Source organism: Callithrix jacchus, chromosome 12 (assembly GCF_049354715.1).
Source record: "Callithrix jacchus isolate 240 chromosome 12, calJac240_pri, whole genome shotgun sequence".
Lineage (NCBI taxonomy): Eukaryota > Metazoa > Chordata > Mammalia > Primates > Cebidae > Callithrix > Callithrix jacchus.
Window position 1 is genome coordinate 3233604 of NC_133513.1, and position 27698 is coordinate 3261301.

The window sequence follows — 27698 nt, forward strand, 5'->3', positions numbered from 1 at the left end:
CTCTGTTTGTGCCCATTTCAGCCTGAATTTCATCAAAAGTGCACTGGGTTAGGATTTGGCCATAAGAAGGAATCCAGGAGCCAGGTGCGGTGGCTCATGCCTGTCAACCCAGCACTTTGGGAGGCTGAGGCGGGTGGATCACCTGAGGTCAGGGGTTCAAGACCAGCCTGGCCAACATGGTGAAACCCTGTCCCTACTAAAAATACAAAAAAATTAGGTGGGTGTGGTGGCACACTCCTGTAATCCCAGCCACTCGGGAGGCTGTGGCAGGAGAATCGCTTGAACCGGGGAGGCGGAGGTCCCAACGTGAGCTGAGATCGCGCCACTTCGCTCCAGCCTGGGCCACAGAGTGAGACTCCGTCTCGAAAAAATAAAATACAAAGGAATCCAGTTCAGACACATGTTACAACATGGACGAGCCTCAGAACATCAGGCTCAGTGAGACAGGACGGACGCCAAGGTCACGGGTCGTATGAGCCCATTTACCTGAAATGTCTAGAGCGGGCAAAGCCACGGGAAAGGAGGCAGGATCTGTGGTCCACGGCTGGGTGGGGCTGTGGGGATCGAACGTTTCACAGGTAGGACGTTTCCTTTTGGGCTGGTGAGAATGTTCTGGAACTAGGAGGTGATGGCCCAGCACGGCGAGGTGCCAAACGTCACTGAGGGGTTCTCTGGAACATGGAGAATTTCATGCTATGCGAACTTCACCTCAAATTTTAGAAAAGTAAAATGAAAACAAAAGGACAGCAGACAGCCCGCCCTGGTGCTTCAGGACCGCCGGAATACGCCGTGCCATTCACCCTCACTTCTTCGTCTATATTAAGGACCATCTAGCAGTTTAAAAATGACGTTTAGAAACAGATGTGTCTCATTCCCTAAGAAGGCACTTCACTTAAAAACGGAGGTTTCTCTGCAAACCCAGACAGAGCTGCAGCGCCCGGGAGAGGGGCCGGGTGGGGTCCCTGAGATGTCTTTCTTTCACCCTGCAGCTCACCCCACTGCGGCCACGGGCATGTGGGCTCTGGCCTGAGCGCCTCTCACCAACACGAGGCAGGAGGAGGAGGAGGGCATCCTGAGCGTGCCCCGTCAAGCAAAAACTCTTAAGAGAAAAAGCCGGGCCGACGAGGGAGAGGCCTGAGGGAGTGGAGATGAGGCTCGGCCACCCCAGGGCTGCCCGGTGCTGGGGCAGAAGAGGCTGAGAGGTGGAGGAGAGTAGAGAGGGAGGGAGGGGCTCCCCAGGGCTCCCCAAGAGCGCACAGGCTGAAGATGGGGCTGCCTCCCTGGAGACCCACTAACAAGGCTACCCTAGGTGGGACCCTGTCCCCGCCGTCCCAGCCTGCGCCAGCACAACCCCCGGGATCCAGGCACACACAAGCCCGCAGCTGGCCGCGCTCCCAGCAGCTGCGGACCAGCTTCACGGAGGAATGAGCCCGTCGGCACCTCGTCCAGCTGTCCCCCAGCACCCCGGCCTGGCAGCTCCCACTGCATTGGGGCCATTGTCCGTGGCGTGTGGTTGCAGCTGTCTCTGGCACCCACAGGAACCCAGCATGGGTCCAAGGCTAATCGTGCACCCTTCATTTACCCCCATTTTTCATGTCCTGAGTTCTGTGAATGGAAGGAGGCCCAGGACCCATCGATGCCAACATCTGTCATCTCCTTCTAGGAGGTCAGTGTGGGCAGATCCTATCCTGACTGTCCAGGGGCCACCCCCCCCCCACCACCATGTGAGGCTGGCAGGTGCGGGTGGGGGCTGAGCGAGTAGGTGTCATGCCATTTGCTGGCTGTCCTGGGACCATGACTCACAGACGGCTGTTCTGCTTGGCTCGCCCTGTCCTCTCCCTCCACCCTCAGCTCCAGGCCATGACTGCCCCCACCCCTACCCCCCAGAAGGAGACGTGGCTCTTCGTGACCCTGCAAGCCGGCAAGCCGTGGTTTCTAGGCAGAGCAGAAAGCGAAATGCCCCACGCGGTCACGTTGTCAGGTTGTAGAGCCCCACGCGGTCACGTTGTCAGGTTGTAGGGCCCCACGCGAGAAAACTAATGTGTGATATTTTTCTCTAGGAACCATATTCTGCACTGGAAAAAACCCTGGAAACTGCCTGGCCCAGAGGTCACAAACCAGAGGCCCGCCGGCTGAACCCTGCCCACAGCACAGTGTCACTGTAGCAGTCACCAATGGTCACAGTAACGCTGCGGAACAAACAGCCTCAGAGCCCAGCGCCGTGTGTCGCCAGGTGGTGCTGCCCAAGCCCAGGCCCCGAGAAAGCCAGGGCAAAAGCAGAGCTGGACCCACCCCTCTGCCCCTTCCTCTGAGCCTCGGAAGCAAGGCTTTGCTGAAGGCTCTCGTTTGAACCCAGGCTGCGGAGGAACCACTCCCTGCTCCCACCTTGCCCCTTGTACCCACCTGAGGGCATCTTAATTAAACCTTCCTTCCCTACATTCAGAAAAATAAATACTTTGGAAATAGCAGAGACATTTTTACAGGGTGTCTTTTAATTTGCATTTGGCACTAATGGGACTCCGGAACATTCCATCCTGGCAGGGGAGGTGAGGGTCTGAGCGGCCAGAGCCCATCTGGAGAAATGGGTTTTTCTTCGTGGCATGCTTATGTGAAGCCACCATTTTCCCACCTGGTTATCCTTGAAACGGGGCTCCGCGTTGGGAGGTTTCAAATGCGGACGTTCTGGGCAAGGAGCCTCGAGGAACCTGAAGGCTGAGCTTGGATGGACAGGCACAGGTCTTGCAGCCGAAGTAGGCACAGAGGCTAATTTTCTTGAGTCAGTCCTCTCCTGCGGGTGGGCTGAGACAGCCCCCCAGGCCTCGTCCCTTCTCACTGGAGCTCAGCCCCCAGTGCCTGGGCCGGGGATGGGCTGGGGGCTGGGGGGCAGGGGAGCCAGGGCCTGGCATCACACAGTTCAGGTGTCTGGTGTCAGACGGCACCCTCCCACGCAGGGCACAGAAACCCACCTCAAGCCTGTGGGATTTACCGCCACCAATGTAAGCGTCCAGGGAAGGCGTCGTCTGACTTCAGGTCTCCAGCCCCACCCCAGGCTCAGTGTCCCTTGGTGCTTACCTCTCCTTGGCTGCTTGGAGCCCCAGGGCCCCTGCCTGGGATGTTTTGTTGCTGCAGAAGGACCCCTGCCCACTGTCAGACAGCAACCCCCCCACTGAGAGTGGAGACAGACAGGGCCCAGCCGGAAGCTTGGGGACCCGCTCCCAGCCTGGAGTGATGGACGCTGAGCAGCGGGAGCCACAGCTGTTCCCGACACATCCGTGCCCTGGTGTGCAGCTGTGGCTGGGAGCAGGCAGCGCTGGCCCCCACCCTTCAGTCTGAGCATTGCCTGCTCCCCGAATCCCTTCCACATGACAGCAGCCGGGACGGGGGTCCCCAGCAGTCAAGGGAGGTTCACGGCTCAGGAGGCTCCCGGTGCATCAGGGGAGTGGGCGGTGGAGACGGGGAGGGCTGGGCTGGAGACGTTCGCCCTCCGTGGAGGCCCGGGCATCAGGAGCAGCAGGAGGACGTCTGGGCCAAGAAAGGCTCACTGAGTGCTTTTCCACTGCCCTGTGTGCATGGGAAGCTTAAGGCACAGACAAGGCCAGTTCTCAGGCAGGCGCCACCCCAACCAGCGGGCCAGCCTCAACCCAAACCAGAACTGTGCCCCGCTGGCACTGTCAGCACCCGAGACAGCTAAGTGCAGGGGCCGAAACGCTACCCAGGGCTCCAAGTGTGCGTGGCCAGGAAGCCGACTTGGGAAGGGGATCTTGAGAGGGGCCCTGCAAACCCCTCGTCTGCCCTAGAGACCCGTGGGTGGGTGGGGCCTTTCCCAGCTTCTGCTCACAGCCTGTTGGGCCCAGCCTGTAGTCTGTCTGTCTCTGCCAGACCAGCAGTCATTAAAATCACCAATTAATGTCCCAGTTCATGCCGGGATGCTGCCAACTGCCCCACGGGTGCTCGGGATGCAGGGGCTGGGAGGCCCAAGCCAGGGCTGTGCACACATGGGATGCCAGAGGGTTCACGCCCAGCCCTGCCTGCACTTCTTACAGACTGCACAAAAGACAGCCTGCTGCAGGAGGAGGGCTGGTGGGGGGCAGACAGTGGGGGACAGGGGAGGACAAGCAGGGAGGGACAGAGGGGGACAGGGATGGGCAGGGAGGGACGGAGGGGGACAGGGATGGGTAGGGAGGGACGGAGGGGGACAGGGATGGGTAGGGAGGGATGGAGGGGGACAGGGATGGGCAGGGAGGGATGGAGGGGGACAGGGATGGGCAGGGAGGGACGGAGGGCGACAGGAATGGGTAGGGAGGGACGGAGGGGGACAGGGATGGGCAGGGAGGGATGGAGGGGGACAGGGATGGGTAGGGAGGGATGGAGGGGGACAGGGATGGGCAGGGAGGGATGGAGGGGGACAGGAATGGGTAGGGAGGGATGGAGGGGGACAGGGATGGGCAGGGAGGGATGGAGTGGGACAGGAATGGGCAGGGAGGGACGGAGGGCGACAGGAATGGGTAGGGAGGGATGGAGGGGGACAGGGATGGGCAGGGAGGGATGGAGTGGGACAGGGATGGGCAGGGAGGGATGGAGGGGGACAGGGATGGGCAGGGAGGGATGGAGGGGGACAGGAATGGGTAGGGAGGGATGGAGGGGGAGGGGAAGGATGGGCAGTGAGGGACAGAGGCCTCTCCAGGGTGGCATTTCCCTGGGCAGCCCTGCTTTCTTCTTGGGCCCTGGGCCCAACACACAGCACACACACACACACACACACACACACACCCATACACACCACATATATACAACATACACCACACATATACACTGTATAGACATCATACACCCACACCCCACACCCTACACACACACCCAGCACACACATCACACGTCATACACATGCACACCACACACACACCTCATGCACCCCGTAAACACATCATACACACGCACACCACACCCATGCCGCGCACAACCTGGGGCCCTCCACACACCACACACACACCACATACAGATGCATACAATACACACACCTCATACGTGCACCCATACACATACCACACAAACACACACGCATCTGTTCAGCATCCCCAGGAGCCACAGGTAGGGCAGAGGGTCTCTGGTCTGGAAGTGCCCCCCCCAGGCCATCCCTGCCCCATCTCATGGGCAGTGCCGCCTTCCCCTCACACTCTTTTCTGCAGCTGTCCTTGGCGCCCAGGCCAGGGCGTGTGGGGCTAGGAATGGGGTCTCCACCAGCCCTCCACGCCCAGGGCTCATGGCCAGGGAACAGCCCTGGTCCAGGTTCCCCATCAGGTCCTCCCGCTGAAACCACACGGCCCATTAGCCAGGGTGAGGTCGGGGCGGGTGGGGTCATGCAGACAGGGTGGAGCCGGCCCCAGCTGAGGGGAAACAGGGGATGAAGGGTGCAGGTCCCCCTACATGAGGACGTGGGCCCATCAGGTGGACTCAGAGGTGGCTCCCATGGTTACCCCTCCACTCTCAGCCCCCAGGTCCCCTGATTTGGCTTCCCCAGGGAACATGCTAGCTTCTCCCTGCAGGAGGTGGGAAGCTTCAGGGCTCAGCTTAAATGACACCCAAGATGCTTTTCCGGACCACACTTCCTGAAGTCCCTGCCTCTGACAGGCACTTTTGGAGTTACCTGCTGCCTGCCTCCCTCCACAGGGCCGGCGTCTGCGGGGCAGAGGCTGCAAGGGTGGTCTGGCCCCCTCCTGTGTGGGAGAGCGCATGGCACACTGCAAGTGCTTATTCAACACCTGGCAGCACTCAACGCACCACGACACCTACCTCTCTGAAAGCTCCGTCCCCGCGTCCACTCAGGGCCTAGCGGCTCCCACCCACAGGGGACAAGGGCATTTTCCTGGGGACTTCAGGGTGGAGCAGAGACAACTCTGGAAGGAGGGCTTCAGGACACCACCCTGCATGGGGACCCTCACCCCCATTCCGCCCTCCCAGGAGGGAACCAACATGTCCTCAGCTGGCGTAGGGCCCCCTGCCACCCAGAGACTCCCCACCTCCCCACCCCCCAGCGGCAGCCTGTACGCCCAGCAGTACCTCCCCTGGTGGCCACCACAGCCTGAGGGAAAGGCGCAGGCACTGGTGGGCCCCGAGACAGGGCCACGGATGCACAGACCACTGTGCCCCAGGTCAGTCCCTGGGTGCCCCACACAGTCTCCCTTCCTCTGGGGGCCCTGGAGTCCCCCCATCTGTGTCCCAGGGATTGAAGCCTCCGTGGTGGGTGGGGAGCTGGGAAGAGGCCGCCCTGCCTGCCTCTTTCTTTTCCTTGGTAAAGAGGAGCTCTCCATAGAGGCCCTCACCTGCATGGCGTGCGGAGCCCAAGTGGGCGGTGTCTGCTCTCCCAGGGGCAGGTAGCACAGTGTGGGCCAGGCCCCAACCTCACTGCCCCCACTTCTGCCTGCCTGTGTCCCAGGCCTAACAGACGAGTCCGTGAGTGCCCAGGCTCTGTCTCCACCGGCAGGACCCAGAAGTCCTCCTTCCTGCACCAGGGATGCTCTGAGGGCCATGGGAGGTGCGGGACCCCGAGTGGAGGGCAGGGCCTCCGGGGAGAAGGGGCACTGCAGATGGAGGTGTGGGTCTTCCCTGGCAGGTGCCAGGGCCAAGCAGCCGGTGGGTGGGGGGGAGAGGGCAGGCCGTACTGGCAGCCAGCTCCCCAACTGCGACGCATGGAGCCTCCCAGCGCGCAGTCTGCCTCCCCAGCGCTTCCTCTGACCTGGCCAGGGGTCTGCCCACTTCCAGAGATGAGGCCCTCCCCTCCCGGCAGGTGACAAGGCCCTCGCTCTTCAGCCCTGAGGCCAACGCTTCCTCCAAAGGCCCTGGGCCCTCAGCTCCCCGTGCTGGGGCTGGCTCGGGTTGTTTCCAAGACAGGACAGCAGGGGCCCCAGGGCCCCAGGGCCCAGGCCTCCTCCACCTGCAGACGGGGGCGGGCGGCCGCTGGGGGCACCAACTCTCCACAGTTGGGGCCAACTCTTGCCAAGCCAGAGTCAGGGTAGGAGGCGCCTCCTGCGAGGTTGGTGGAAGCCCCAGGTTCGAGCGGCGCGCGGGCGGGACGCGGCACCATGACCCCCGAGTTTCCATCTGCACTGTTCTGGTAGGGGACCAGCTCCTGCGGGCAGGACCGGGGACACGGCGTGGCTCGGGGGCTGCGGCGGCCACCAGCCCTGGCGTGGACGCTTTAGGGGCACCAGCGCGTTGGATCACTCGGGTTTCGCGGGCCGCAAGCTCGGAGACGCGCGTGTCCCGCGTGGTCCGCTTCATCAGGAATTGCGTAGCCCCGTCGCCTCCCGCGCGTTGGTTGAAAGAATCCGAGCCAGCCTCGGGGAGCCAACCTCGGGGACGGCCGGGCCCGAGGCCACCTCTCGAGGGCAGCCTTGGGCAGGGACCCGAGCAGCGGCCGGGCGCTCGCCTAGGCGAAAAGTAGCCTCTCCGACCCCGCGGTCTCCACCAGGGCGGCACACCCCGCCCTCTCCCCTCCTCCGCAGGCGCCCGGGGCGCAGAGGCTGGGAGCGGCCTCCGCCTCTGCCGGACCACCCAGGGCCGCCCCGCCGGAGGGCCTCCCCGCCCCCGAGCCCTGGGTCACGCCCGGAAGGCCCGGGGCCCCCGCGTCCGGCCACGCCATCCGCCCGGCGGCCCCAGGGACTCAGCGCCGGGGTCAGCGCAGGCCCCGCCCAGCGCTCCCGCCCCTCCAGCTGCCTGGCCCCTGGGGCCGCGCCCCCGCCGGCGTTCTCCGGGTTCGCACCCGGATGGGGAGGGAGACCCCGGGCTCCTCCAGCTCCAAGCCGCCGCCCCTGGGCGCGCGTTACCTGGATGTGCGCTGCCCGCAGACTCTGCACGAGCTGGGGGTGGGGGGGCTCCTGCCCTCGCGCCGACCCTACGAGCCGGGAGCCCCGGCTTAGGCGCCGCGCGGCGGAACCGACCCTGCCCTGGACCGCAGGCAGCAGCTGACCCCAAGCCGCTGTGCCTGTGTGTGTGTGTGTGTGTCTGTGTGTGTGTGTGCGCGCGCGCGCCCGTGTGTGTCGGGGAAGGTCCGGAGAACTAGGTCGGGACAGGGAGCGGACTCCCAGGAGCCGCGCGGCGCCCGCACTAGAGAGGGAGCGCCGGAGACCCCCCTGCACCCACCCGGCCTCCCTGCCCCTCTTCCCTTCCCGGGGCTCCGGAAAGGGGAGCTCCAGGCGTGGGGCGCCCGGCCCACGTGGTGCGGCGCCGGGCGGGGCGGGCGGAGGCGCGGTGAGAGCGGCGGCGCGTTCTTTATGGGTGGGGGGGCGGGGGCGGGGGCGGCCGGGCTCCGCCTCTGGGGGGGAGAGGGGCGCGCTCCACCAATGGGCAGCCGGGCGGGGGGCGGGGTCGCGGGGCCGCCGCTTAAAGAAACTTGTTGCCGGTCCACGAGCGGGAACCGAGCCTCGGCGGCGAGGGACGAGGATCGGGCTACCGCGAGGCGACGTCGGGTCCCGGAGCGGCCGCAGGGCAGCCCCGGGCGCCGGCCCCGGTGCGCGTCTCCCGTGCGCGCCCCTCCGCGCGCGGCCCCGATGCTGGACATGAGCGAGGCCCGCGCCCAGCCGCCCTGCAGCCCGTCCGGCACTGCCAGCTCCATGTCGCACGTGGAGGACTCGGACTCGGACGCGCCGCCGTCGCCCACCGGCTCCGAGGGCCTGGGCCCCGCAGGGGGCGCAGCGGGGGGCGCCCGGGGCGACACGGCGGAGGCGGTGGACGAGCGCTTCCCGGCCTGCATCCGCGACGCCGTGTCGCAGGTGCTCAAGGGCTACGACTGGAGCTTGGTGCCCATGCCAGTGCGCGGCGGCGGCGGCGGCGCGCTCAAGGCCAAGCCGCACGTGAAGCGGCCCATGAACGCCTTCATGGTGTGGGCGCAGGCGGCACGCCGCAAGCTGGCAGACCAGTACCCGCACCTGCACAACGCGGAGCTCAGCAAGACGCTGGGCAAACTGTGGCGGTGAGTGCCCTCGCCCCGGGATCGGGAGTCGGGACCCAGGCCTCCCGTGGTCTGGGACTTCGAGCGGGGCCTGGAGGGCTCAGGGCTAGCGGGGGGTGGCGGCCGCACGCAGGCTCCGGGCTCTGCACCCGGGGCGGGTGCCAGGGCGGCTCTCCGTGGAAAAACACCCTCTAGCCAGCCAGGGTTCGGCGCCAGGAATGGGGGTCCAGGTCCGTGGAGGGCAGCGCCTGGGGTCCGCACCCTCGTGGTGGGTGGACTCTCGAGCCAGTTCTCCTGGCGGGGAACACCCTGTGGAGGGCCATGGCTGGTACCCCGAGGTGCCCCCCGGCCGCTGCGAGTGGTCCCAGCCCCGGGAGGCCCGCCGGGCACGGAGCAAGCTGCATGCGGCTCTCTGGAGGCGCCCCGTCCTTAGAAAGGGCTCAGCTCCTCCGGCTTCTGGACCACGCTTGGGGAGGGAGTGGGGCAGGCGAATGGGTGGGCGGCAGGGCCCTGCAGCTTCTCCCTCTCCTGGACACCCTGTGCCCTAAACAAGGAGGGCAGGAGTGGAGACGGCAGGCGCGCTCTGTGCACGCCTCGGAGCGGTGGAGCTGGTGCGTTTTCCGGAAAGCAGGACTGCAGAGGGGAGAAGCTGTTGCTCAGGACAGGCCGCCCCGACCAAATGTCGTCCACTTGGGTTTAAATGGATGTCTTGGTTTGGGGCCCTGGTTCCCGTATCCTGCTCCTCACCTGGCAAACGGGAGCTTGGGGCTTGCATATCTGCGCCCTCCACCTCTGTCTGGATCTAGGGCGCAGCCACGGGGCTCTGTGGACCGCACAGCCCCTGCTCCCCCAAGTCCCGCCGCGCAGGCGGTTGGTGGAGAGCCTCAGGAAGAGTCCCAGGGGATGTGTGTCCTGAGGCTCAGGGAGGATGGGCCCCTGGGCCCTGCCAGCACTTCTGGATGTGTAGGAATGGAGGGACAGCATGCCCAGCTGCCCGCTGGAGGCCGGCACCGTTCCCGGGAAGCCTCGCTTTTGTCCACCGCCTGCTGCGTCCTGCCCGCCTCCCCCGCCTCCCTTAGAAAGCCCCAGAGGGAGGGAACAACGGGCCGGAATTGGGGGAAGTAGGAGGAGGAAGGCCGGGAGGTTTGGGGCTCGTTCTTGGCCGTGATAAGCATACCACCCTCCCCGAGACAGGCTCCGGGGGCTCCCGAAGTCCGGTTTTCCCAGAGGGGCGTGGTGCCTGGTGCCCGGGGAGGGCGGGGGGGGCCTCCGGAGCCTGCGGCGGGCGGGTTTCCCTGGTCAGAGCGCCGCGGCCCCCCGCTCTGCTGCCGGCTCCCTGCGCCGTGTGCGCTCCCGCCGGCCGCCCCGAGGGCACCATGGGCGCCCTGGCCATCCCCGCCTCTGCCCTGTGCTGCAGTTTGCTGAGCGAAAGCGAGAAGCGGCCCTTCGTGGAGGAGGCCGAGCGGCTGCGCGTGCAGCACAAGAAGGACCACCCGGACTACAAGTACCAGCCGCGGCGCAGGAAGAGCGCCAAGGCCGGCCAGAGCGACTCAGACTCGGGGGCCGAGCTGGGACCCCACCCGGGCAGTGGTTCCGTGTACAAGGCTGACGCGGGGCTGGGAGACGCGCACCACCACGGCGACCACACAGGTGGGCTCCAGGCCCTCAGCGTGTCCGAGGGTCCCTGGTGCGGGAGGCAGCCATGGGGTTTCTGGGTGACGATGGGGTGATTGACGGTGTAGGGGCAGGCGCCTTCGAGAGAACCGGGCCTTCCCCGGGTCCCCTGAAAAAGCACCCAAGGCCCCGGCCTCCTCTGTTTTTGGCGCGGAGTGACCTGCTTAGCATCCTCCAGTGCTGAGGGCCTGACAGCTTTGCTTGGCCGGGGCCGGAGAGGTGGCGTTTTCAGCCAGACTCAGCTGAATGCAGGCTCCTCTTCCCACACCCAGCCGCTGCCCACAGGACGCTCAGCAGCCCCAGCTTCAGGGCCTGGCTGACAGGGTGGAGTCCTGCTGGGGGCCTCGGTCAGGCTGGCTGGCGCCCACCAGCCTCGGAGTGCTTAGATGACCCGGGAAGGAACAGGGTCTGTGTGGTTCCCGATCGCCCCGTAAATGCCAGCTCTGGCCAGGCTGGCCCTTTTGCCTCTGCCCCCCCACCAACCACCTTGGTCTCTGGGAGGGGCCTCGGGTCTTCCCAAAGCACAGCACTTCACAGAATTTCTCGGCCGCGGAGTGAAGTCTGGGTCTGACTTTGCTGGAATTTCTGGGAATGTAGAGAAACAAACAGCCGTTGATCCCCCTCTGGCAGTTCGAGCTGGCGTTCCTCCCCTCCCAGACTCGCCGGCCCCACCCGCCCCACAGAAGGGGCATTCATCCCTGACGCCCGCTCTCCCGTCCCCAGGGCAGACCCACGGGCCGCCCACCCCACCCACCACCCCCAAGACGGAGCTGCACCAGGCGGGTGCCAAGCCGGAGCTGAAGCTGGAGGGGCGCCGGGCGGCGGACGGCGGACGCCAGAACATCGATTTCAGCAACGTGGACATCTCGGAGCTCAGCAGCGAGGTCATGGGCACCATGGACACTTTTGACGTCCACGAATTCGACCAGTACCTGCCCCTGGGCGGCCCTGCCCCGCCTGAGCCCGGCCAGGCCTATGGGGGCACCTACTTCCACGCTGGGGCATCCCCCGTGTGGGCCCACAAGGGCGCCCCGTCGACCTCCACATCGCCCACCGAGACGGGCCCCCCTCGGCCGCACATTAAGACAGAGCAGCCGAGCCCTGGCCACTACGGCGACCAGCCCCGAGGCTCGCCCGACTATGGCTCCTGCAGCGGCCAGGCCAGCGTCCCCCCTGCCGCCCCCACCGGCCCCTTCACCGGTGCCCAGGGCGACTACAGTGACCTGCAGGCCTCCAGCTACTACGGCGCCTACCCTGGCTACGCGCCTGGCCTCTACCAGTACCCCTGCTTCCACTCGCCACGCCGGCCCTACGCCTCGCCCCTGCTCAACGGCCTGGCCCTGCCGCCCGCCCACAGCCCCACCAGTCACTGGGACCAGCCGCTGTACACCACCCTGACCAGGCCCTGAGGGTCCCTCCGCGGGTGGGGGGGGACTTGCAGGCGTTGGGGGGGGGCAGCCTTGTCACGGCCTGGACAGCCCAGCCTCCGAGCCTCCCGGCGTGCATGGCAAGGTCAGGAGGGGCCCCAGTGGCCAAGCTCGTCAAGTGCCTGCTGACGTCTGCAGGGAAACCTGCTTGCCGCCCGCCCGTGGTCCTCAGCCTCCAGATGGCCACGCCTCCGCCGAAGGCGCACTCCCTCTCCCTTCTCTCTCTCTCTTTGAGGTGGCCGGGGATTATTCCACAAGGAAGGGCCACCGTTTGGTCCCTTTTCTATGAGGACTGGAGGCACTGGCACTTGGGTTTGTGTCTCGGTGGAGGAGTAACGGCAGAATGGCCCCAGGACCAAAGGAGGGGGCACTGGGGGGCCTTGGCTGTGTTCTGGGGGCCAGGCCAGCCTCGGCGCTGAGATCCCCGGCACGCACAGCCACATTCCCTCCGTGACAGGCGCACGGGCTGTCCAGGGCGTCGGTCCACAGACCCTCCAGGACACGTCCTCTGGAGCATCTCGGGAACTGCCTGTCGGGTCCGAGGCATCTCCTTGCTGGCCGAGTTCGCCCACACAAGGTCTGGCTGTGATTAACACGTCTCTCTTTTATTTTTACGTTTTTGATAATTTTTATTTTTGAAGCTTAAATGTGTTTCTTTTGAAAGCTGTTAAAGATCTATTTATGTTCTGTATTATTTTATCTTTAATTAATAAGGTACTTCGGGCAAAGCGTAGAATTTAGGACAGGGTGGAAGCCGGGAGGCCGCCCTGGAGGTCCGGCAGGAGACGCGGCTGCAGCCGTGCTGGGCTTTTGGGAGGCCGCCCTGGAGGTCCGGCAGGAGACGCGGCTGCAGCCGTGCTGGGCTTTTGGGAGGCCGCCCTGGAGGGCCTGGGGGTCCCAGGGTCTCTGGGAGGCCTTGAGCTTGGCAGCCGAAAATTCGAGGGAGGAGACGGGCATTGCTTTTCAGCATCTCTGATCAGGTCGAGATGCCCCAGCACCCCATGTCAGGTTGCGGTTTGGGGAGTGGGAATCCATCGCCGGCCACAACTGTGCCACGTGGCACAGAACACAGGAATTCCTGGGAAGTGGTGGCTTCGGAAGTGATCTCGGCTCGCGGGCACCAGGTGCCACCTACCAAGCTGTGAAACTAAACCTTCCCCGCTCGACGCTGTGAGGGCCTTAGCTGTAGAGGAGTAAGACCTGGTCCACCCACTCGCCCTCCCTCCGTGCTTGGCGCCTCCTCCACAGAAACTTGTGCCTTTAGACTCTGTAAACTTCAACACACCCGCGAAGTTGCTTCTTTTTACTTTTTCTACTTTTCTTACCTTTTTGTAGAAAAAAAAAAATGTCTCTGCATCTCTCTACTTCCCTGGGGGTGGGAGCGGGGACAGCCGCAGACCCGCGGTCACGCAGCGTCTCCCGGGCCCGGGGTTGGGAGGACGCGCCCTCACTTGCCTGTGGCCTTCGCTGCTTTCTGACCAAGCAACGCTAACTTTTGTACAGATCGATTTGATAAAATTAAACAAAGTGCTTTTTATGAGCGTGGGCTGCATCTTGTGTGTTGCTTTGCGTGAGCCTGGGGCTCCCAGGGCGAAGGTGCCCAGCAAAGGCAGGATCAGGCCGTGCCACGTGGCTGCCGGCCTCACCCCAGGGCCCTCTGTGTCGGGCAGCCAGGAGGGCTGGGCCCAGAGTGGCAGGGGCAGCCCGTCGTGCCACGAGGCGCCAGCAGGCTTCCGTCTGAGCTGAAACACCCTTGAGGTTCTCAGCCTCGGGGAAGGGAAGGGAAGGGAGTTCCTCATCTTCCTTCTTGGAGGGCCTCCTCGGCAGGCAAAATGGGTCCAGATGGGCCCGATTCGGGGCTGTGTTTTCCCTCCCTGAGCTGGTTTCTGGGTGGCTGTGCAATGCCGGGAAGCCAACGGCATCTTTTGGGCTTGGCACGGAGCCAGCCTGGGATGAGAGCGGCCCCAGGAGCCGGCAGAGCTGTCTGGTTGGAGGGAAGTTTCTAGGGAGAAGATGGTTGTGGGAGCGACAGCCAGTGAAGGGCAGCCGGCCTCTGTGCCAGGCCTCCCGGGCACCCGCGGCCGGTGCGGGGGTGTCTTGGTGCTGGGGGCCACCGCCCCTGGCGTGCAGAGACTCAGCTTCTCAAGGCGGTGGGGGAGGATGTGCTTCTCAAAAGAACCAGAATTCAAGAGGCAGCTGCATCTACGATTTTAATGGGGCGGCCTGGGTAGGGGCACCCACCCCGTCTCCTTGCCCGCCTGGCTCCCCGCCCCTCACCCTGCAGTGGGGATCCCGTTCTGGGGCCTGCCAAGAGCCTCGGGGGGAGGGGCTCTCCTGATTTACGAGGGTTCCCAGGGGGTGGGGTGTGCCAAGCCCTGCGGCGAGGAGGATGCTGGGGGGGGGGGGCTGCGGAGAGCAAGGTTCACAGACACCAGCCGCCGCCACGGAACCAGCGCAGCCCATCCAGCCAGGGGCTGTCCAGGCTCACACGCCCCTCACAGCCCACACGTTGATACCCTGGGACTTGCTTTGGGGCCTGCCAGGTTCCCAGGGGCTAGAGGCGCTGCCAATTTTGTGTGGACTTGGTGGAGCTGCTTCAGTTAACTCCTGGGGTACCGGGCCCTGTGTCTCACCGGCGTGTGGTGGGGTGGGAAAGTCCCATGGCCCCGTCCCCGGGAGTGTTCCTGTGGGTTTTCTTGTATGTGAGTTTTGTGAAGGTCAAGGAGTGTCCATACCCTGCCTGGCTGAGGGGTGAGCGGACACCTCCTCCCCCTGCAGGGCCCCGCCCTTTGCCCCTACCTCTCCGGGGGTCCCGGTCTGGGAGGGCTTGTGGCTTGATGAGCCCAGGGACAGGGGTCCTGGGAGTCTCCAGGCACTGGTCCCCATCCCCCAGCGCTGCATGGAGGAGGCGGCTGGAGCCGGTGCCCTGGGGGTCAGGCCGCTCTGCCCGGGTCTCCAGCCCGTGCGGTTTTTGCTGGAGACCCCATTTCTAGCTGCTCCAGGCCTGCTGGGGCTGCAGCTGGAGGCCAGGCTGACGACGTAGTTTCCGAGCTGACCTCGCCCCGAGCCCAAGCTTCCCTGCGCCCTCCCGAGAGCGCTGCGTCCCAGGGCAGGCCGGTCAGGACAGTTCCTCATTTTCCACGTCCTCACCCTCAGCAGAGGGCCTTGCCTCTGAGCTCGGCCGAACAGAATGCCCTGTTCAGCCCCAAAAGGGGAAACGCAGTTGGTGACCCGCCCTGGATTCTGATAGCCTGGAAAAGTCCCTCTGGTCTTCCTAGGACAGAAGTGGCTTGAGGGGCAGGTTATCATTGGGGTGTGAGTTCACAGCCATATGGCTGTTCCTTCCCAAGAGGGCCCTGGTCCTCCCCGAAGCTGCCAGGGAGAGGCCTCAGGCCCCACTCACCTGCCTCTCCTGGGCGTGAGATTCAGGCCCCGCTCTGTCTGCTATGGCGTTGGGCCACAGTCAGGGACTGTCGGTACGGGGTGTCAGGGACCCGCGGTCCTGGGCTGCTGTGTGGACCCCAGTCTTGCCTCCCCAGCCCAGGACGAACGACCTTTCTTGACGCGATCTGTAGCTGCTCCAGACCTGCTGGGGCTGCGGCTGGAGTCATCGGGCTTGGGGGTCGTGTTTCCGGGCGGTGAGGCCAAGGCCACCAGACTCCAGACAACCCCCAGACACCTGTGTGTACACCCTGACGGCCAGGGGTACATCCCACCGAGCTTCACAGCAGACCCAAGCCAGTCAGGACCCGGTCTCCGCAGCGAAGCCAGCACTTTGCCCAAATCCCTCCAAAGTGTAGACCCCAGATGAAGGGGATGTCTGGTCCCCACGACTCAGGTAAAGAAGCAGCCCTGAGGGAAGGGGACCCAGCCCAGCGCCGCCGCCGAGCCTCACCCAGGCCCTTCCTGCAGGACCGCAGGCGCTTCAGGCAGGTGACGGAAGCCAGAGGCTCAGATCACCTGCCGCCCAGGCCCTGGTTCTCTCTCCTGGGGCCAGAGGCCCCGCCCCTGCTCCCCACCGCCTGGCTCTGCCGGCCCAGTCCTGAGGCCGCTACAGACAAGGCGGGCTGTGGCCTCCTGATCGCCCACTGCCCCTCGGCTGCCCAGGAGCTGCAGAGACCCACCTGGGCTCCCTACACCCTGGGAGCCCCAATATTCCCAAGAGCTTGGGAAAGAAAGGGGAGCGGCCGTCCCTGCGCCTCCCATCCATCTTTCGGAGATGTCCCCGGACGGCCCCAGCATCCCCTCATTCCAGTGTCCTCCATGTTCTACACGGAGCATAGACTGTGTCTCCAGGATGGGCTGTGGGAGCTGTGGGGCTCCCAGCGTGGCGGGAGTCCTCGGAGGAGGGGGCGGGGGGGCCCCTGCGTGCGCAGGAAGGCTGTCCTGGAGCAGGGTTCCTGGCTGAGCCCGGTGTCTGCTGCTTCTCAGGGGTGTTGGGGCAGGTGGCTTCCTGCGGGGCCTCAGCTTTCTCACCTGTGCAATGGGAATGGCCCTGAGGAACTTGGTGAGACCAGGACCTCCCCCCACAGTACCCCCCCAGGCCTTTGATGGTTTTATTACTGCCTCAAGCCACGCCACGACACTTTTGTTTATCTGCAAAATGAAGCAGGTTTTGTAGCAAGAAAATCAAGTGAAACTGGTGAAGAAGGTGCCGGCCTCCTCCCCAGCCTCGCCCCCGGGACTCAAACCCAGCGAGCCTCCCTCCCGCGGCCTCCTCCCCAGCCTCGCCCCCGGGACTCAAACCCAGCAAGCCTCCCTCCCGCGGCCTCCTCCCCAGCCTCGCCCCCGGGACTCAAACCCAGCGAGCCTCCCTCCCACCGGCCTCCTCCCCAGCCTCGCTCCTGGGACTCAAACCCAGCGAGCCTCCCTCCCGCCGGCCTCCTCCCCAGCCTCGCTCCCGGGACTCAAACCCAGCGAGCCTCCCTCCCGCCGGCTTCCTCCCCAGCCTCGCCCCCGGGACTCAAACCCAGCGAGCCTCCCTCCCGCGGCCTCCTCCCCAGCCTCGCTCCCGGGACTCAAACCCAGCGAGCCTCCCTCCCACCGGCCTCCTCCCCAGCCTCGCCCCCGGGACTCAAACCCAGTGAGCCCTCCTCCTGCTGTATCTGGTAAATCCACACAGCTTCCCCGCAGGAAGGCAGGAAGGGCCACTTGCCTCTTGACCTCCCCGTGCCTCAGTTTACCCCCATGACCCTGAGGTCGTGACAGCTCCGCTGAGCTGGGCTTGATGTGGCTTCGGCCAGCACTCTGGTGCTGCCCTCTCACTGGTCAAATCTCAAGCCGACTTGTCCCGAGACCCCAGGTCCTGGGTGTGACTGACGCTCCTCCTCGCCCTCCCCCACCCCCACCTTCCCCATAGGCCTACGACCAGGACTGGGGGACTTGCCCCAGCCTGGGTGGGCACGCCTGGCCGGGGAACCATCTGGGATTCCCAGGCCCAGGCCCACTGAGGTCTGCCTCGGACAAGCGTAAGACACCCAGGACCCCCTTCCTCAGCAGCGCCCCGACTGCCTCAGGCCCCGCTTCTCCCCTGGGGGCAGCTGGCGGCTGCATAAGCCCTGTTCCCTCGGGGCCCTGGCAGAGGCCGGGCACCCAGCCCGGGAGACTCCACAAAGGGTTAAGGGGCGCGGGCGGCTGTGCCCACAGCGGGGCGGAGCAGCCGGGCTGGTGCTGGGCCAGGAGCACGGGCGAAGGCGCTGCATTCTAATGAATCCCTGTTGCCGGCGAGGCCTTTGTCTTTCTTTATCCGGTGCACAATAAAAGAATTAATTAGACAGAAAATGGCAGGGCAAGGAACTGACAAGTCATTACGGGCTGCTGAATGACCGATGAGATGCAGCCGGGAGCTCTCCCAGCTCTGGAATGATAATGGCCGGCGGGTGCTTTGTATGCCCGGCCAGCAGGCCTGTGTGGGCGCCGCGCAGTGGCCCGAGGACCTGTGCCCCGGCCTCTCCGAGGGGCCGGGAGCGGAACGCCGGCCCAGACCCCACGGTGAATTTCCGTGTCCGGCCACGGCAGTGCATCATCAGACGCGGAGGGGACCTGGGAGGTTGTTCTGGACTTTGGATCTGACTTCCCAGCTTGGGAACAGACGTGGCGCTAGGGTGAGGTGAAGGGGGGTCTGCACACTGCAGGCGGCAGGGGTGTGGGGAAGAGAAGGAGAAGAGGCAGGGAGAGCGGCGGGGGGCGGTCTCGGAGGACCTGGAGGAGTCCCCCGGAGCCAGCCGGGCCAGCGTCAGCTGCTGCCACCATGGTTACTCAGACGTCACCAGGAAAAGGGTCCCCCACCCCCTCTGCAGACCCGGCTCTCCCACGCACAGGAATCAAGCTCCTCGTGGGTCTGCAGGCTTCCCTGTGATCAGGAAGCATCCAGAACAGAGCCTCCCAGCCTCGGGGGCGGAGGGAGAGGCTGGTCCTGCCGCCTCTGCGTGGGAGGCTCCCAGTCCTGTCCCTGGGCACCATGGGCTGGGAGCTGGATTGGGAAGCTGCCTGCAGCCCTGGCTCCCAGCTCCCTCCTGCTGGAAGCGGCATTGTTTCCCCGCTCTGGGCTGAAGGGAGGGGCGAGGCCCCAGATAGGCTGGAAGAGGGCCCCCCCACCCCAGGGGTAATAGGAACAGTCAGAGGCCTTGCTGGGTCCATGTGCCTCCAGTCAACGGCCCTTCCTGGACTGGATGTGAAGAACAGGTGACATTCTTGCGACATCACCGCCGTGAGTTTTGCTGCTCAGCAGCCCCTCACGTGGTTGGCCTGTCCACTGGGGCCATGCCAGCATCCTTTCCAGGCACCCAGGTCCTGGAGAGGGACACGGGCAGCCCCGAGTGACAGAGGAGAGACCCGCTCACACACGCTAATCTCTGTTCACATACGTGAGCCCTGGCCGGGCAGCTAGGCCATGTCCAGGCTCTGCTAGATATGAATTCCCGGCCTCCAAGACCCTCATGGGGAGGGGGCTGCTCTGCTCAGAGGACGGTTCCTTCTTGTGGACAAGGCCTGGGGGTCCTTGGGTAGAGGGGCTGGGAGGGACTGTCGGGGTGGCTCCACACAGAGCAGAGGCCCTTCCTGTTTCCAGGTGCTGAGCGCCCTGGTGATGTTGCTGGGCATCTGGACACTCAGGGCAGTGCCACTGTTGCTTCTGACACTCAGCATCCAGCAGGGTGTGCACCTGTGAGATGTGAGTGGGCTGGACGCCCTCCACCTCACCTCCAAAGGGGGAGCTTCCGCCCTCCTCCAATTTCTGGGGTCACTCTGGTCACCTAGGGATTTTGTTTGCTAAAGGAACAGGTGGACAGGCTGGGCACAGCGCCTCATGCCTGTAATCTCAGCACTTTGGGAGACCGAGGCAGGTGGATCTCGAGGTCAGGAGTTCGAGACCAGCCTGACCAACATGGTGAAAACCCATCTCTACTAAAAATAAAAAAATTAGTCGGGTCTGGTGGTGTGTGCCTGTAACCCCAGATGCTTGGGGGGCTGAGGTAGGAGAATCGCTTGAACCCAGGAGATGGAGATTATAGTGAGCCAAGATTATTATGCCACTGTGCTCCAGCCTGGGTGACAGAGCAGGACTCTGTCTCAAAAAAAAAAAAAAAAAAAGAGAGGGTGGACAGAGGTGGTAAGAGGGCCTGGGGCAGTTGGGGGGGGGTTTCTGGCTCTAGGAACCCACGTCTTATACGCTTTCCCCTGAGAGGATAAAGGGTGTCAAGGAACGGTAAAAATCCACCCTGAGGCATCTCGTGTCTAGGGCTTTGGACAGAGAGAGGAATGACACTTGGCTCCCCAGAACCCGCTGGTGTGTGTGGCCTTGGACAAGCTGCTGGCCTCTCTGGCCTCATTGGCCCAACATTTGAAGATGGGCTACTGAGGCCAGAGAGGCCAGCAGCCTGTCCGAGGATGGCGCCTGCCGCCCTGGCAGTGGTGCTAAGGAACATGGGAGATGCTGGTGGGTCAGGTGCTTAGCACAGGGTTTGGTTAGAAACAGCCGATCAACACACATCATCCAAAGTTGTTCCTGAGCTATGGAGACAGGACTTAGTGGTGGCACGTGATCAGCAAGGAGTCTGCCTGCTGTGGTGGCATGTAGCCCACACACCTGCCCATCCACCCAGCTGCCATCCACCCAGCTGCCCATCCTCCATCCACCCGCCCACCCACTCACCGACCCATCTATCCATCCATGTACACACCCATCTACTCACCCACCCACACACCCACCCATCCATCTATCCATCCATATACACATCCAACTACCCACCCACCTACCCACCCATCCACTCACCTACCCACGCAGTCACCCACCCACCCACCCATCCATCCATCCATCCATCCATGTGCACACCCAACTACCCACCCACCCATCCGTTCACCCACCCACCCACGCACTCATCCATCCATCCATCCATCCATGTGCACACCCAACTACCCACCCACCCACCCATCCATTCACCTACCCACCCACTCACCCATCCATCCATCCATCCATCTACCCACCCACGCACCCATCCATCCATCCATGTACACACCTATCTACCCACCCACCCACGAACCCACCCATCCATCCATCCATCCATCCATCCATCCATCCATCCATGTGCACACCCAACTACCCACCCACCCAACCATCCATTCACTTACCCACCCACTCACCCATCCATCCATCCATCCATGTACACACCTATCTACCCACCCACCCACGAACCCACCCATCCATCCATCCATTCATCCATCCATGTACACACCCAACTACCCACCCACCCATCCACTCACCCATTCATCCATCCATGCACCCACCCATCCCCCACCCACCCATCCACTCACCCACCCACCCACCCACTCACCATCAATCCATCCATGCGCCCACCCATCCCCCATCCACTCATCCACTTGCCCACCCATCCATCCATGCACCCACCCCTCTACCCATCCACCCACCCATTTACACACTCATCCATCCATTCACCCCACCCATTTATCCACCCACTCACTCACCTACCCATCCATTCATCCACCCACTCACCCATCTGTAGGGTCCAGCCCTAGAGGGGCCCGTGAGTCCCTCCCTGCTGGTGCAGAGACGAGAAACTGTGGAAATAAAGGACACAAGACACCGTGAAAGAGAAAAGAGAGTTTGGGCCCAGGGTCCACTGCCAACCCAAGCTCGGAGTCTGGCTGTGGCCCGAGTGCCTGGGCACTCTGACTTTTATGGAGTACAAAGCAGGGGGCAGGGAAGGTAGGGTGAGGTAATGGTGGTCGGTGACAGAGGGTCAGGTAAGTCCCGTGTCTTGGAGACAGGGGGCCCAGGACTTTGAAGTAGCCCAGGCGGGGAGAAAACCTGCTGCACCAGCGCCCTTCGCATGTTTGTCAGAAATGTCAAGGACACTAAGATTATGTTACTATTATTAATTCTTATCTTCTGAGAAAAGGAGGGGCCAGGTGCAGAAGCGGAGCGTGAGAGTGGACATGGAACGTGACCGCTGAGGTCCAGCATCACATAGACACGGTTAAGCCCACGGATGTCTGTGGGCCTCCCTGACAGCAGCCCGGCCCGAGCAAGAGCTGGGGGAGCGGAGTTTTCTCCTAACTCCCCCAGGAAGGAGGCGTCTCGGCCATTCTGGACACCTCCTTCCCCAGCTGGCTAAACAGCGGGCCTTTCCCAGCGCTGGCACTGCTGCACAGCCGGGGCGCCCTCCAGCAGCCCTCATGCGGGCGTCACAGAGGGCTTAGAGCATTTTGCCTTAGGCTCACCTTGTTCACGATGTCACCTCAGTTCCATGCTTCATAACCCGACAGTCATTAGTAAGATTAAAGGTTATGTTGAGTATATATCTTTAAGGTTATAAGTGAGTAACTCTAAGATTACACAGGATTATAATTAATAAAGGAATAACTATGTGCTTGTTTCTATTCTTTTCTAAATCAATATTTATTTGGGGACAGGCTAAGGCTTCAGACCCTTGCCACGGCGTTTGCAGGGTTTCCCCTCACACCCATCCATTCACCCACTTATCCATCCATGCACCTACCCATCTACCCACTCACCCAGCCACCCACCCACTCACCCATCCACTCACCCACCCATTAATCTACCCACCTGCCCATCCATCCATCCATCCAATCATCCACCCACCCACCCATCCATCCACCCACCCGTCTACTCATTTATCCACTCATCCATGCACTCACCCACCCATTCATCCACCCACCACCCACCCTCCCTCCATCCATCCATCACCCACTCGTCCATCCACCCATCCATTTATCCACCCACCCACCCATTCACCCACTTGTTCATCCACCTCACCCACGTACACATCCATCCGTCCACCCACCCACCCATCCACCCACCTACCCATTCACCCATCCATTCACCCATCCATCCATCCACCCACCTACCCATTCACCCATCCATCCATCCACCCACCCACCCATCCATCCACCCATCTACCCATTCACCCATCCATCCATCCACCCACCCACCCATCCATCCACCCACCTACCCATTCAGCCATCCATCCATCCACCCACCCACCCATCCATCCAGCCACCTACCCATCCACCCACCTACCCATTCACCCATCCATCCATCCACCCACCCACCCATCCAGCCAGCCACCTACCCATTCAGCCATCCATCCATCCACCCACCCACTCATCCATCCAGCCACCTACCCATTCAGCCATCCATCCATCCACCCACACATCCATCCATCCACCCACCTACCCATTCACCCACCCACCCACCCATCCATCCACCCACCTACCCATTCACCCACCCATCCATCCACCCACCTACCCATCCATCCACCCACCCATCCACCCACCCATCCATCCACCCACCCATCCATCCACCCACCTACCCATCCACCCACCCACCCATCCATCCATCCATCCACCCACCTATCCATTCACCCACCCACCCACCCATCCATCCACCCACCTACCCATTCACCCACCCACCCATCCATCCACCCACCTACCCATTCACCCACCCATTCATCCACCCACCTACCCATTCACCCACCCATCTACCCACCCACCCATCCATCCATCCACCCATCCATCCACCCACCCACCCACCCTTCCATCCATCCATCCCCCCCACCCATCCATCCACCCACCTACCCATTCACCCATCCATCCATCTACCCACCCACCCATCCATCCACCCACCTACCCATTCAGCCATCCATCCATCCATTCACCCCCCCACCCATCCATCCACCCACCTACCCATTCAGCCATCCATCCATCCATCCACCCATCTATCCATCCACCCACCCATCCATCTACCCACCTACCCACCCACCCATCCATCCACCCACCCACCCATCCATCCATCCATCCACCCACCCATCCATCCACCCACCTACCCATTCACCCATCCATCCATCCACTCCTTCATTCAGTCATTCAGTGACTATTATGTCGTAGTGCTGGGCTGTAAAGGAGAAGGAGATAGACACAGCCCTGTGCTCCCTCGATACACCAGGAAAGGGCAAGACAGGACAGATACGGGGACCATAAGAACCAGCACAGGGACCCAACCTGCCCTGTGGTCAGAGGAGCCTTCCTGAGGAAGTGGGGCCCTTGAGATACTTCCTCTGAGTCCTGACTCTGAGCAGGGTCCCGGTGAGTCTGTGCTCACCAGGATAGACGTTTCCTCTGAGTCCTGACTCTGAGCAGGGTCCCGGTGAGTCTGCGTTCACCAGGATAGACGTTTCCTCTGAGTCCTGACTCTGAGCAGGGTCCCGGTGAGTCTGCGTTCACCAGGATAGACGTTTCCTCTGAGTCCTGACTCTGAGCAGGGTCCCGGTGAGTCTGCGTTCACCAGGATAGACGTTTCCTCTGAGTCCTGACTCTGAGCAGGGTCCCGGTGAGTCTGTGTTCACCAGGATAGACGTTTCCTCTGAGTCCTGACTCTGAGCAGGGTCCCGGTGAGTTGTTTTCACCGGGATAGACGTTTCCTCTGAGTCCTGACTCTGAGCAGGGTCCCGGTGAGTCTGTGTTCACCAGGATAGACGTTTCCTCTGAGTCCTGACTCTGAGCAGGGTCCCGGTGAGTCTGCGTTCACCGGGATAGACATTTCCTCTGAGTCCTGACTCTGAGCAGGGTCCCGGTGAGTTGTGTTCACCAGGATAGACGTTTCCTCTGAGTCCTGACTCTGAGCAGGGTCCCGGTGAGTCTGCGTTCACCGGGATAGACATTTCCTCTGAGTCCTGACTCTGAGCAGGGTCCCGGTGAGTTGTGTTCACCAGGATAGACGTTTCCTCTGACTCCTGACTCTGAGCAGGGTCCCGGTGAGTCTGTGTTCACCGGGATAGACGTTTCCTCTGAGTCCTGACTCTGAGCAGGGTCCCGGTGAGTTGTTTTCACCAGGATAGACATTTCCTCTGAGTCCTGATTCTGAGCAGGGTCCCGGTGAGTCTGCGTTCACCAGGATAGACGTTTCCTCTGAGTCCTGACTCTGAGCAGGGTCCCGGTGAGTCTGCGTTCACCGGGATAGACATTTCCTCTGAGTCCTGACTCTGAGCAGGGTCCCGGTGAGTCTGTGTTCACCGGGATAGATGTTTCCTCTGAGTCCTGACTCTGAGCAGGGTCCCGGTGAGTTGTTTTCACCAGGATAGACGTTTCCTCTGACTCCTGACTCTGAGCAGGGTCCCGGTGAGTTGTGTTCACCAGGATAGACGTTTCCTCTGAGTCCTGACTCTGAGCAGGGTCCCGGTGAGTCTGTGTTCACCGGGATAGATGTTTCCTCTGAGTCCTGACTCTGAGCAGGGTCCCGGTGAGTCTGTGTTCACCGGGATAGACGTTTCCTCTGAGTCCTGACTCTGAGCAGGGTCCCGGTGAGTCTGCGTTCACCAGGATAGACGTTTCCTCTGAGTCCTGACTCTGAGCAGGGTCCCGGTGAGTTGTGTTCACCAGGATAGACGTTTCCTCTGAGTCCTGACTCTGAGCAGGGTCCCGGTGAGTTGTGTTCACCAGGATAGACGTTTCCTCTGAGTCCTGACTCTGAGCAGGGTCCCGGTGAGTCTGTGTTCACCGGGATAGATGTTTCCTCTGAGTCCTGACTCTGAGCAGGGTCCCGGTGAGTTGTTTTCACCAGGATAGACGTTTCCTCTGACTCCTGACTCTGAGCAGGGTCCCGGTGAGTTGTTTTCACCGGGATAGACGTTTCCTCTGAGTCCTGACTCTGAGCAGGGTCCCGGTGAGTCTGTGTTCACCGGGATAGATGTTTCCTCTGAGTCCTGACTCTGAGCAGGGTCCCGGTGAGTTGTTTTCACCAGGATAGACGTTTCCTCTGAGTCCTGACTCTGAGCAGGGTCCCGGTGAGTCTGCGTTCACCGGGATAGACGTTTCCTCTGACTCCTGACTCTGAGCAGGGTCCCGGTGAGTTGTGTTCACCAGGATAGACGTTTCCTCTGACTCCTGACTCTGAGCAGGGTCCCGGTGAGTTGTGTTCACCAGGATAGACGTTTCCTCTGAGTCCTGACTCTGAGCAGGGTCCTGGTGAGTCTGTGTTCACCGGGATAGACGTATCCTCTGAGTCCTGACTCTGAGCAGGATCCCGGTGAGTCTGCGTTCACCGGGATAGACGTTTCCTCTGAGTCCTGACTCTGAGCAGGATCCCGGTGAGTCTGCGTTCACCGGGATAGACGTTTCCTCTGAGTCCTGACTCTGAGCAGGGTCCTGGTGAGTCTGCGTTCACCGGGATAGACGTTTCCTCTGAGTCCTGACTCTGAGCAGGGTCCTGGTGAGTCTGTGTTCACCAGGATAGACGTATCCTCTGAGTCTTGTCTCTGAGTAGCTCATTCCTCACCCAGTTAGATATCATCATCCTTCATTTCTTCACTCAGCCTAAGGGATCCTACCTGGACGGCTTCAGCTTGCTCTTTTCTCACTGAACCTGAGTGAGTGGTAGTGCTTAGGAGACACATGGCCAGGTCTGGGACATGCCTGAGGCAGGCAAAACCGCTGGTTCCACAGGCAGCCCTCTCAGGACTGTGGGTCCCAGGACTCAGTGAGCAGTAGACCAAACTCACCCTTTCAGTGCCGGACTGAAAGCCCTGCATCCTGGAAAGCCCCTCGGTCCTGGGAGAACCAGGATGGGTGATCACCTGGTGAGCAGGTATGGAAGGTTCCACACTGCCCATGCCCACATGTGGAGAAGCACATGCTTTGTGGTGTGGAAGGTGGAGTTGGGGTGGAAAGCAGCCCCATCACAACCTGAGCCACATGTCCCCGGGTGGCCTTATGAGCTCAACAAGCTTGGGGCCGTAACTGTCCATGACCTTCACCCACAACCTAAATTATCCTGGACACAGACCAGCTACTCAATGAGTATTTGCTGAACGAACATATCAGTGAATGAATGAAGGGGCAGCAGGGCACGTTTTCTCCAGGCGGAATAGAGTTAAGCTTCTGAGATATTTGAGAGCATTGAGCCAAGTGAAGGCTCAGTGGCAACAAATAGGCTGGGCAGAAGCAGGAAGCTCAGGGTCATCATTGCTCTCTTTAAATGGCTCCAGTGGTGAGAGCAACTTCTATAGGAGACCCACTGGCAGGAAGGGCAAAGGGGTAGCCGGCAGGGAGGGAAGCACAGAAGAGACCTCAGGAGACCGAGGCAGCTCTGATCTGTCACCTGACTGCCATTGTGGGTTCTGTACAGGTACCCACTGTGGGTTCATTGCTAAGCAGGGTGTCCACCCGGGTGAAATGCACACCGGTGTTCACCAGGAGAGAAGGTCCTTTGTAGATATCAAACAGGGACCTTTTCACACACCCTTCGAGTGGGTAGATAAACTGTGGTCTCCTCCACTCTGAGATCCAGCTCAGCAGTGAGGAGGAACCAGGCAGGGTGCTGAGCCCCTCCTGTAGAGGAGCACGCCAGGTGACTCATTTACATAAAGTTGCAAGGTGATGTTTTCTTCCAAAGAGAGCAGTGAGAAAAAACAGTTCAGGACAGTTTCTTCCAAAATCAATTCAGAGCTGTGCAGACCCCGACGGGGCCGGTGTGGGACCGGGGGGGCTGACAGGGCACAGGAGATGCTGCCCAGGCATGGCCAGATGGGAGACACAGCTGGACTGAAGAGCCAGGTCAGCTCACATGCTGCCTCCCGGTGATGCAGACCCACTGGGGCCCCTCCCGCTGAGTCATGGGTGTATCCCACAACTCTCAGCTGAACGTCAGGCCATCTTCTCTCCAGACCCAGGGCCCACGTCCTGAAGTCTTCACATTCTGGAATGTTCTTCTCTACTTTGCAGATGGGAAGAAAACATCGAGCGGCCACGAGGATGGACGTGGTTAATTTCCCACCTGCAGGAGGGAAGGGGAAGGGAGGAGGTGAGGCGGCTCTCAGGTGCTGATCCCCCTGCGCGGTGAGTTTCTCATCTCTCTAAGCAGCAGGGAACGTCTCGCTGGGGGAAGATGGTTCTATCAGAAAGAGGAGACTCAGCCTCTGTCAGGCTCATCGGTTCTGAAACAGGGCCCTGAGCACCCCAGAGTCCTGGCTGAGGGGCGGATGTGAAGGAAGGGAGTGGGGGCCGTGACGGTGGCAGTGCTGTTGTGGGGGGTCGTCTGGGTGCTTGCCCCTCCCCCAGCTTGATCTCAACAAAGGCACGGAAGGCTCACAGGGCTGGTGTGAGTTTTCACCCCACTT

The 27698-nt window shown here is 62.2% G+C and overlaps 1 protein-coding gene across 3 annotated transcripts; it reads left to right on the plus strand.

Annotated features, from left to right (window-relative positions):
* Positions 1 to 8408: 8408 nt before the first annotated feature.
* Positions 8409 to 27426, plus strand: SOX8 (SRY-box transcription factor 8). 3 transcript variants are annotated; one of them, XR_013524500.1, is made up of 4 exons: positions 8409 to 8968; positions 10365 to 10597; positions 11345 to 12625; positions 27304 to 27426. XR_013524500.1 is itself a non-coding variant. In XM_002755747.7 (3 exons), exons 1-3 carry the CDS (start codon positions 8547 to 8549, stop codon positions 12028 to 12030), a joined length of 1341 nt encoding a protein of 446 aa, XP_002755793.5. In that variant the 5' UTR covers positions 8409 to 8546; the 3' UTR covers positions 12031 to 13589. The 3 variants fall into 3 exon arrangements, 1 of the variants encoding a protein (XP_002755793.5); XR_013524499.1 differs by lacking the exon at positions 27304 to 27426 and adding an exon at positions 12878 to 13589 and having other exon boundaries at positions 11345 to 12821; XM_002755747.7 differs by lacking the exon at positions 27304 to 27426 and having other exon boundaries at positions 11345 to 13589.
* Positions 27427 to 27698: the final 272 nt, after the last annotated feature.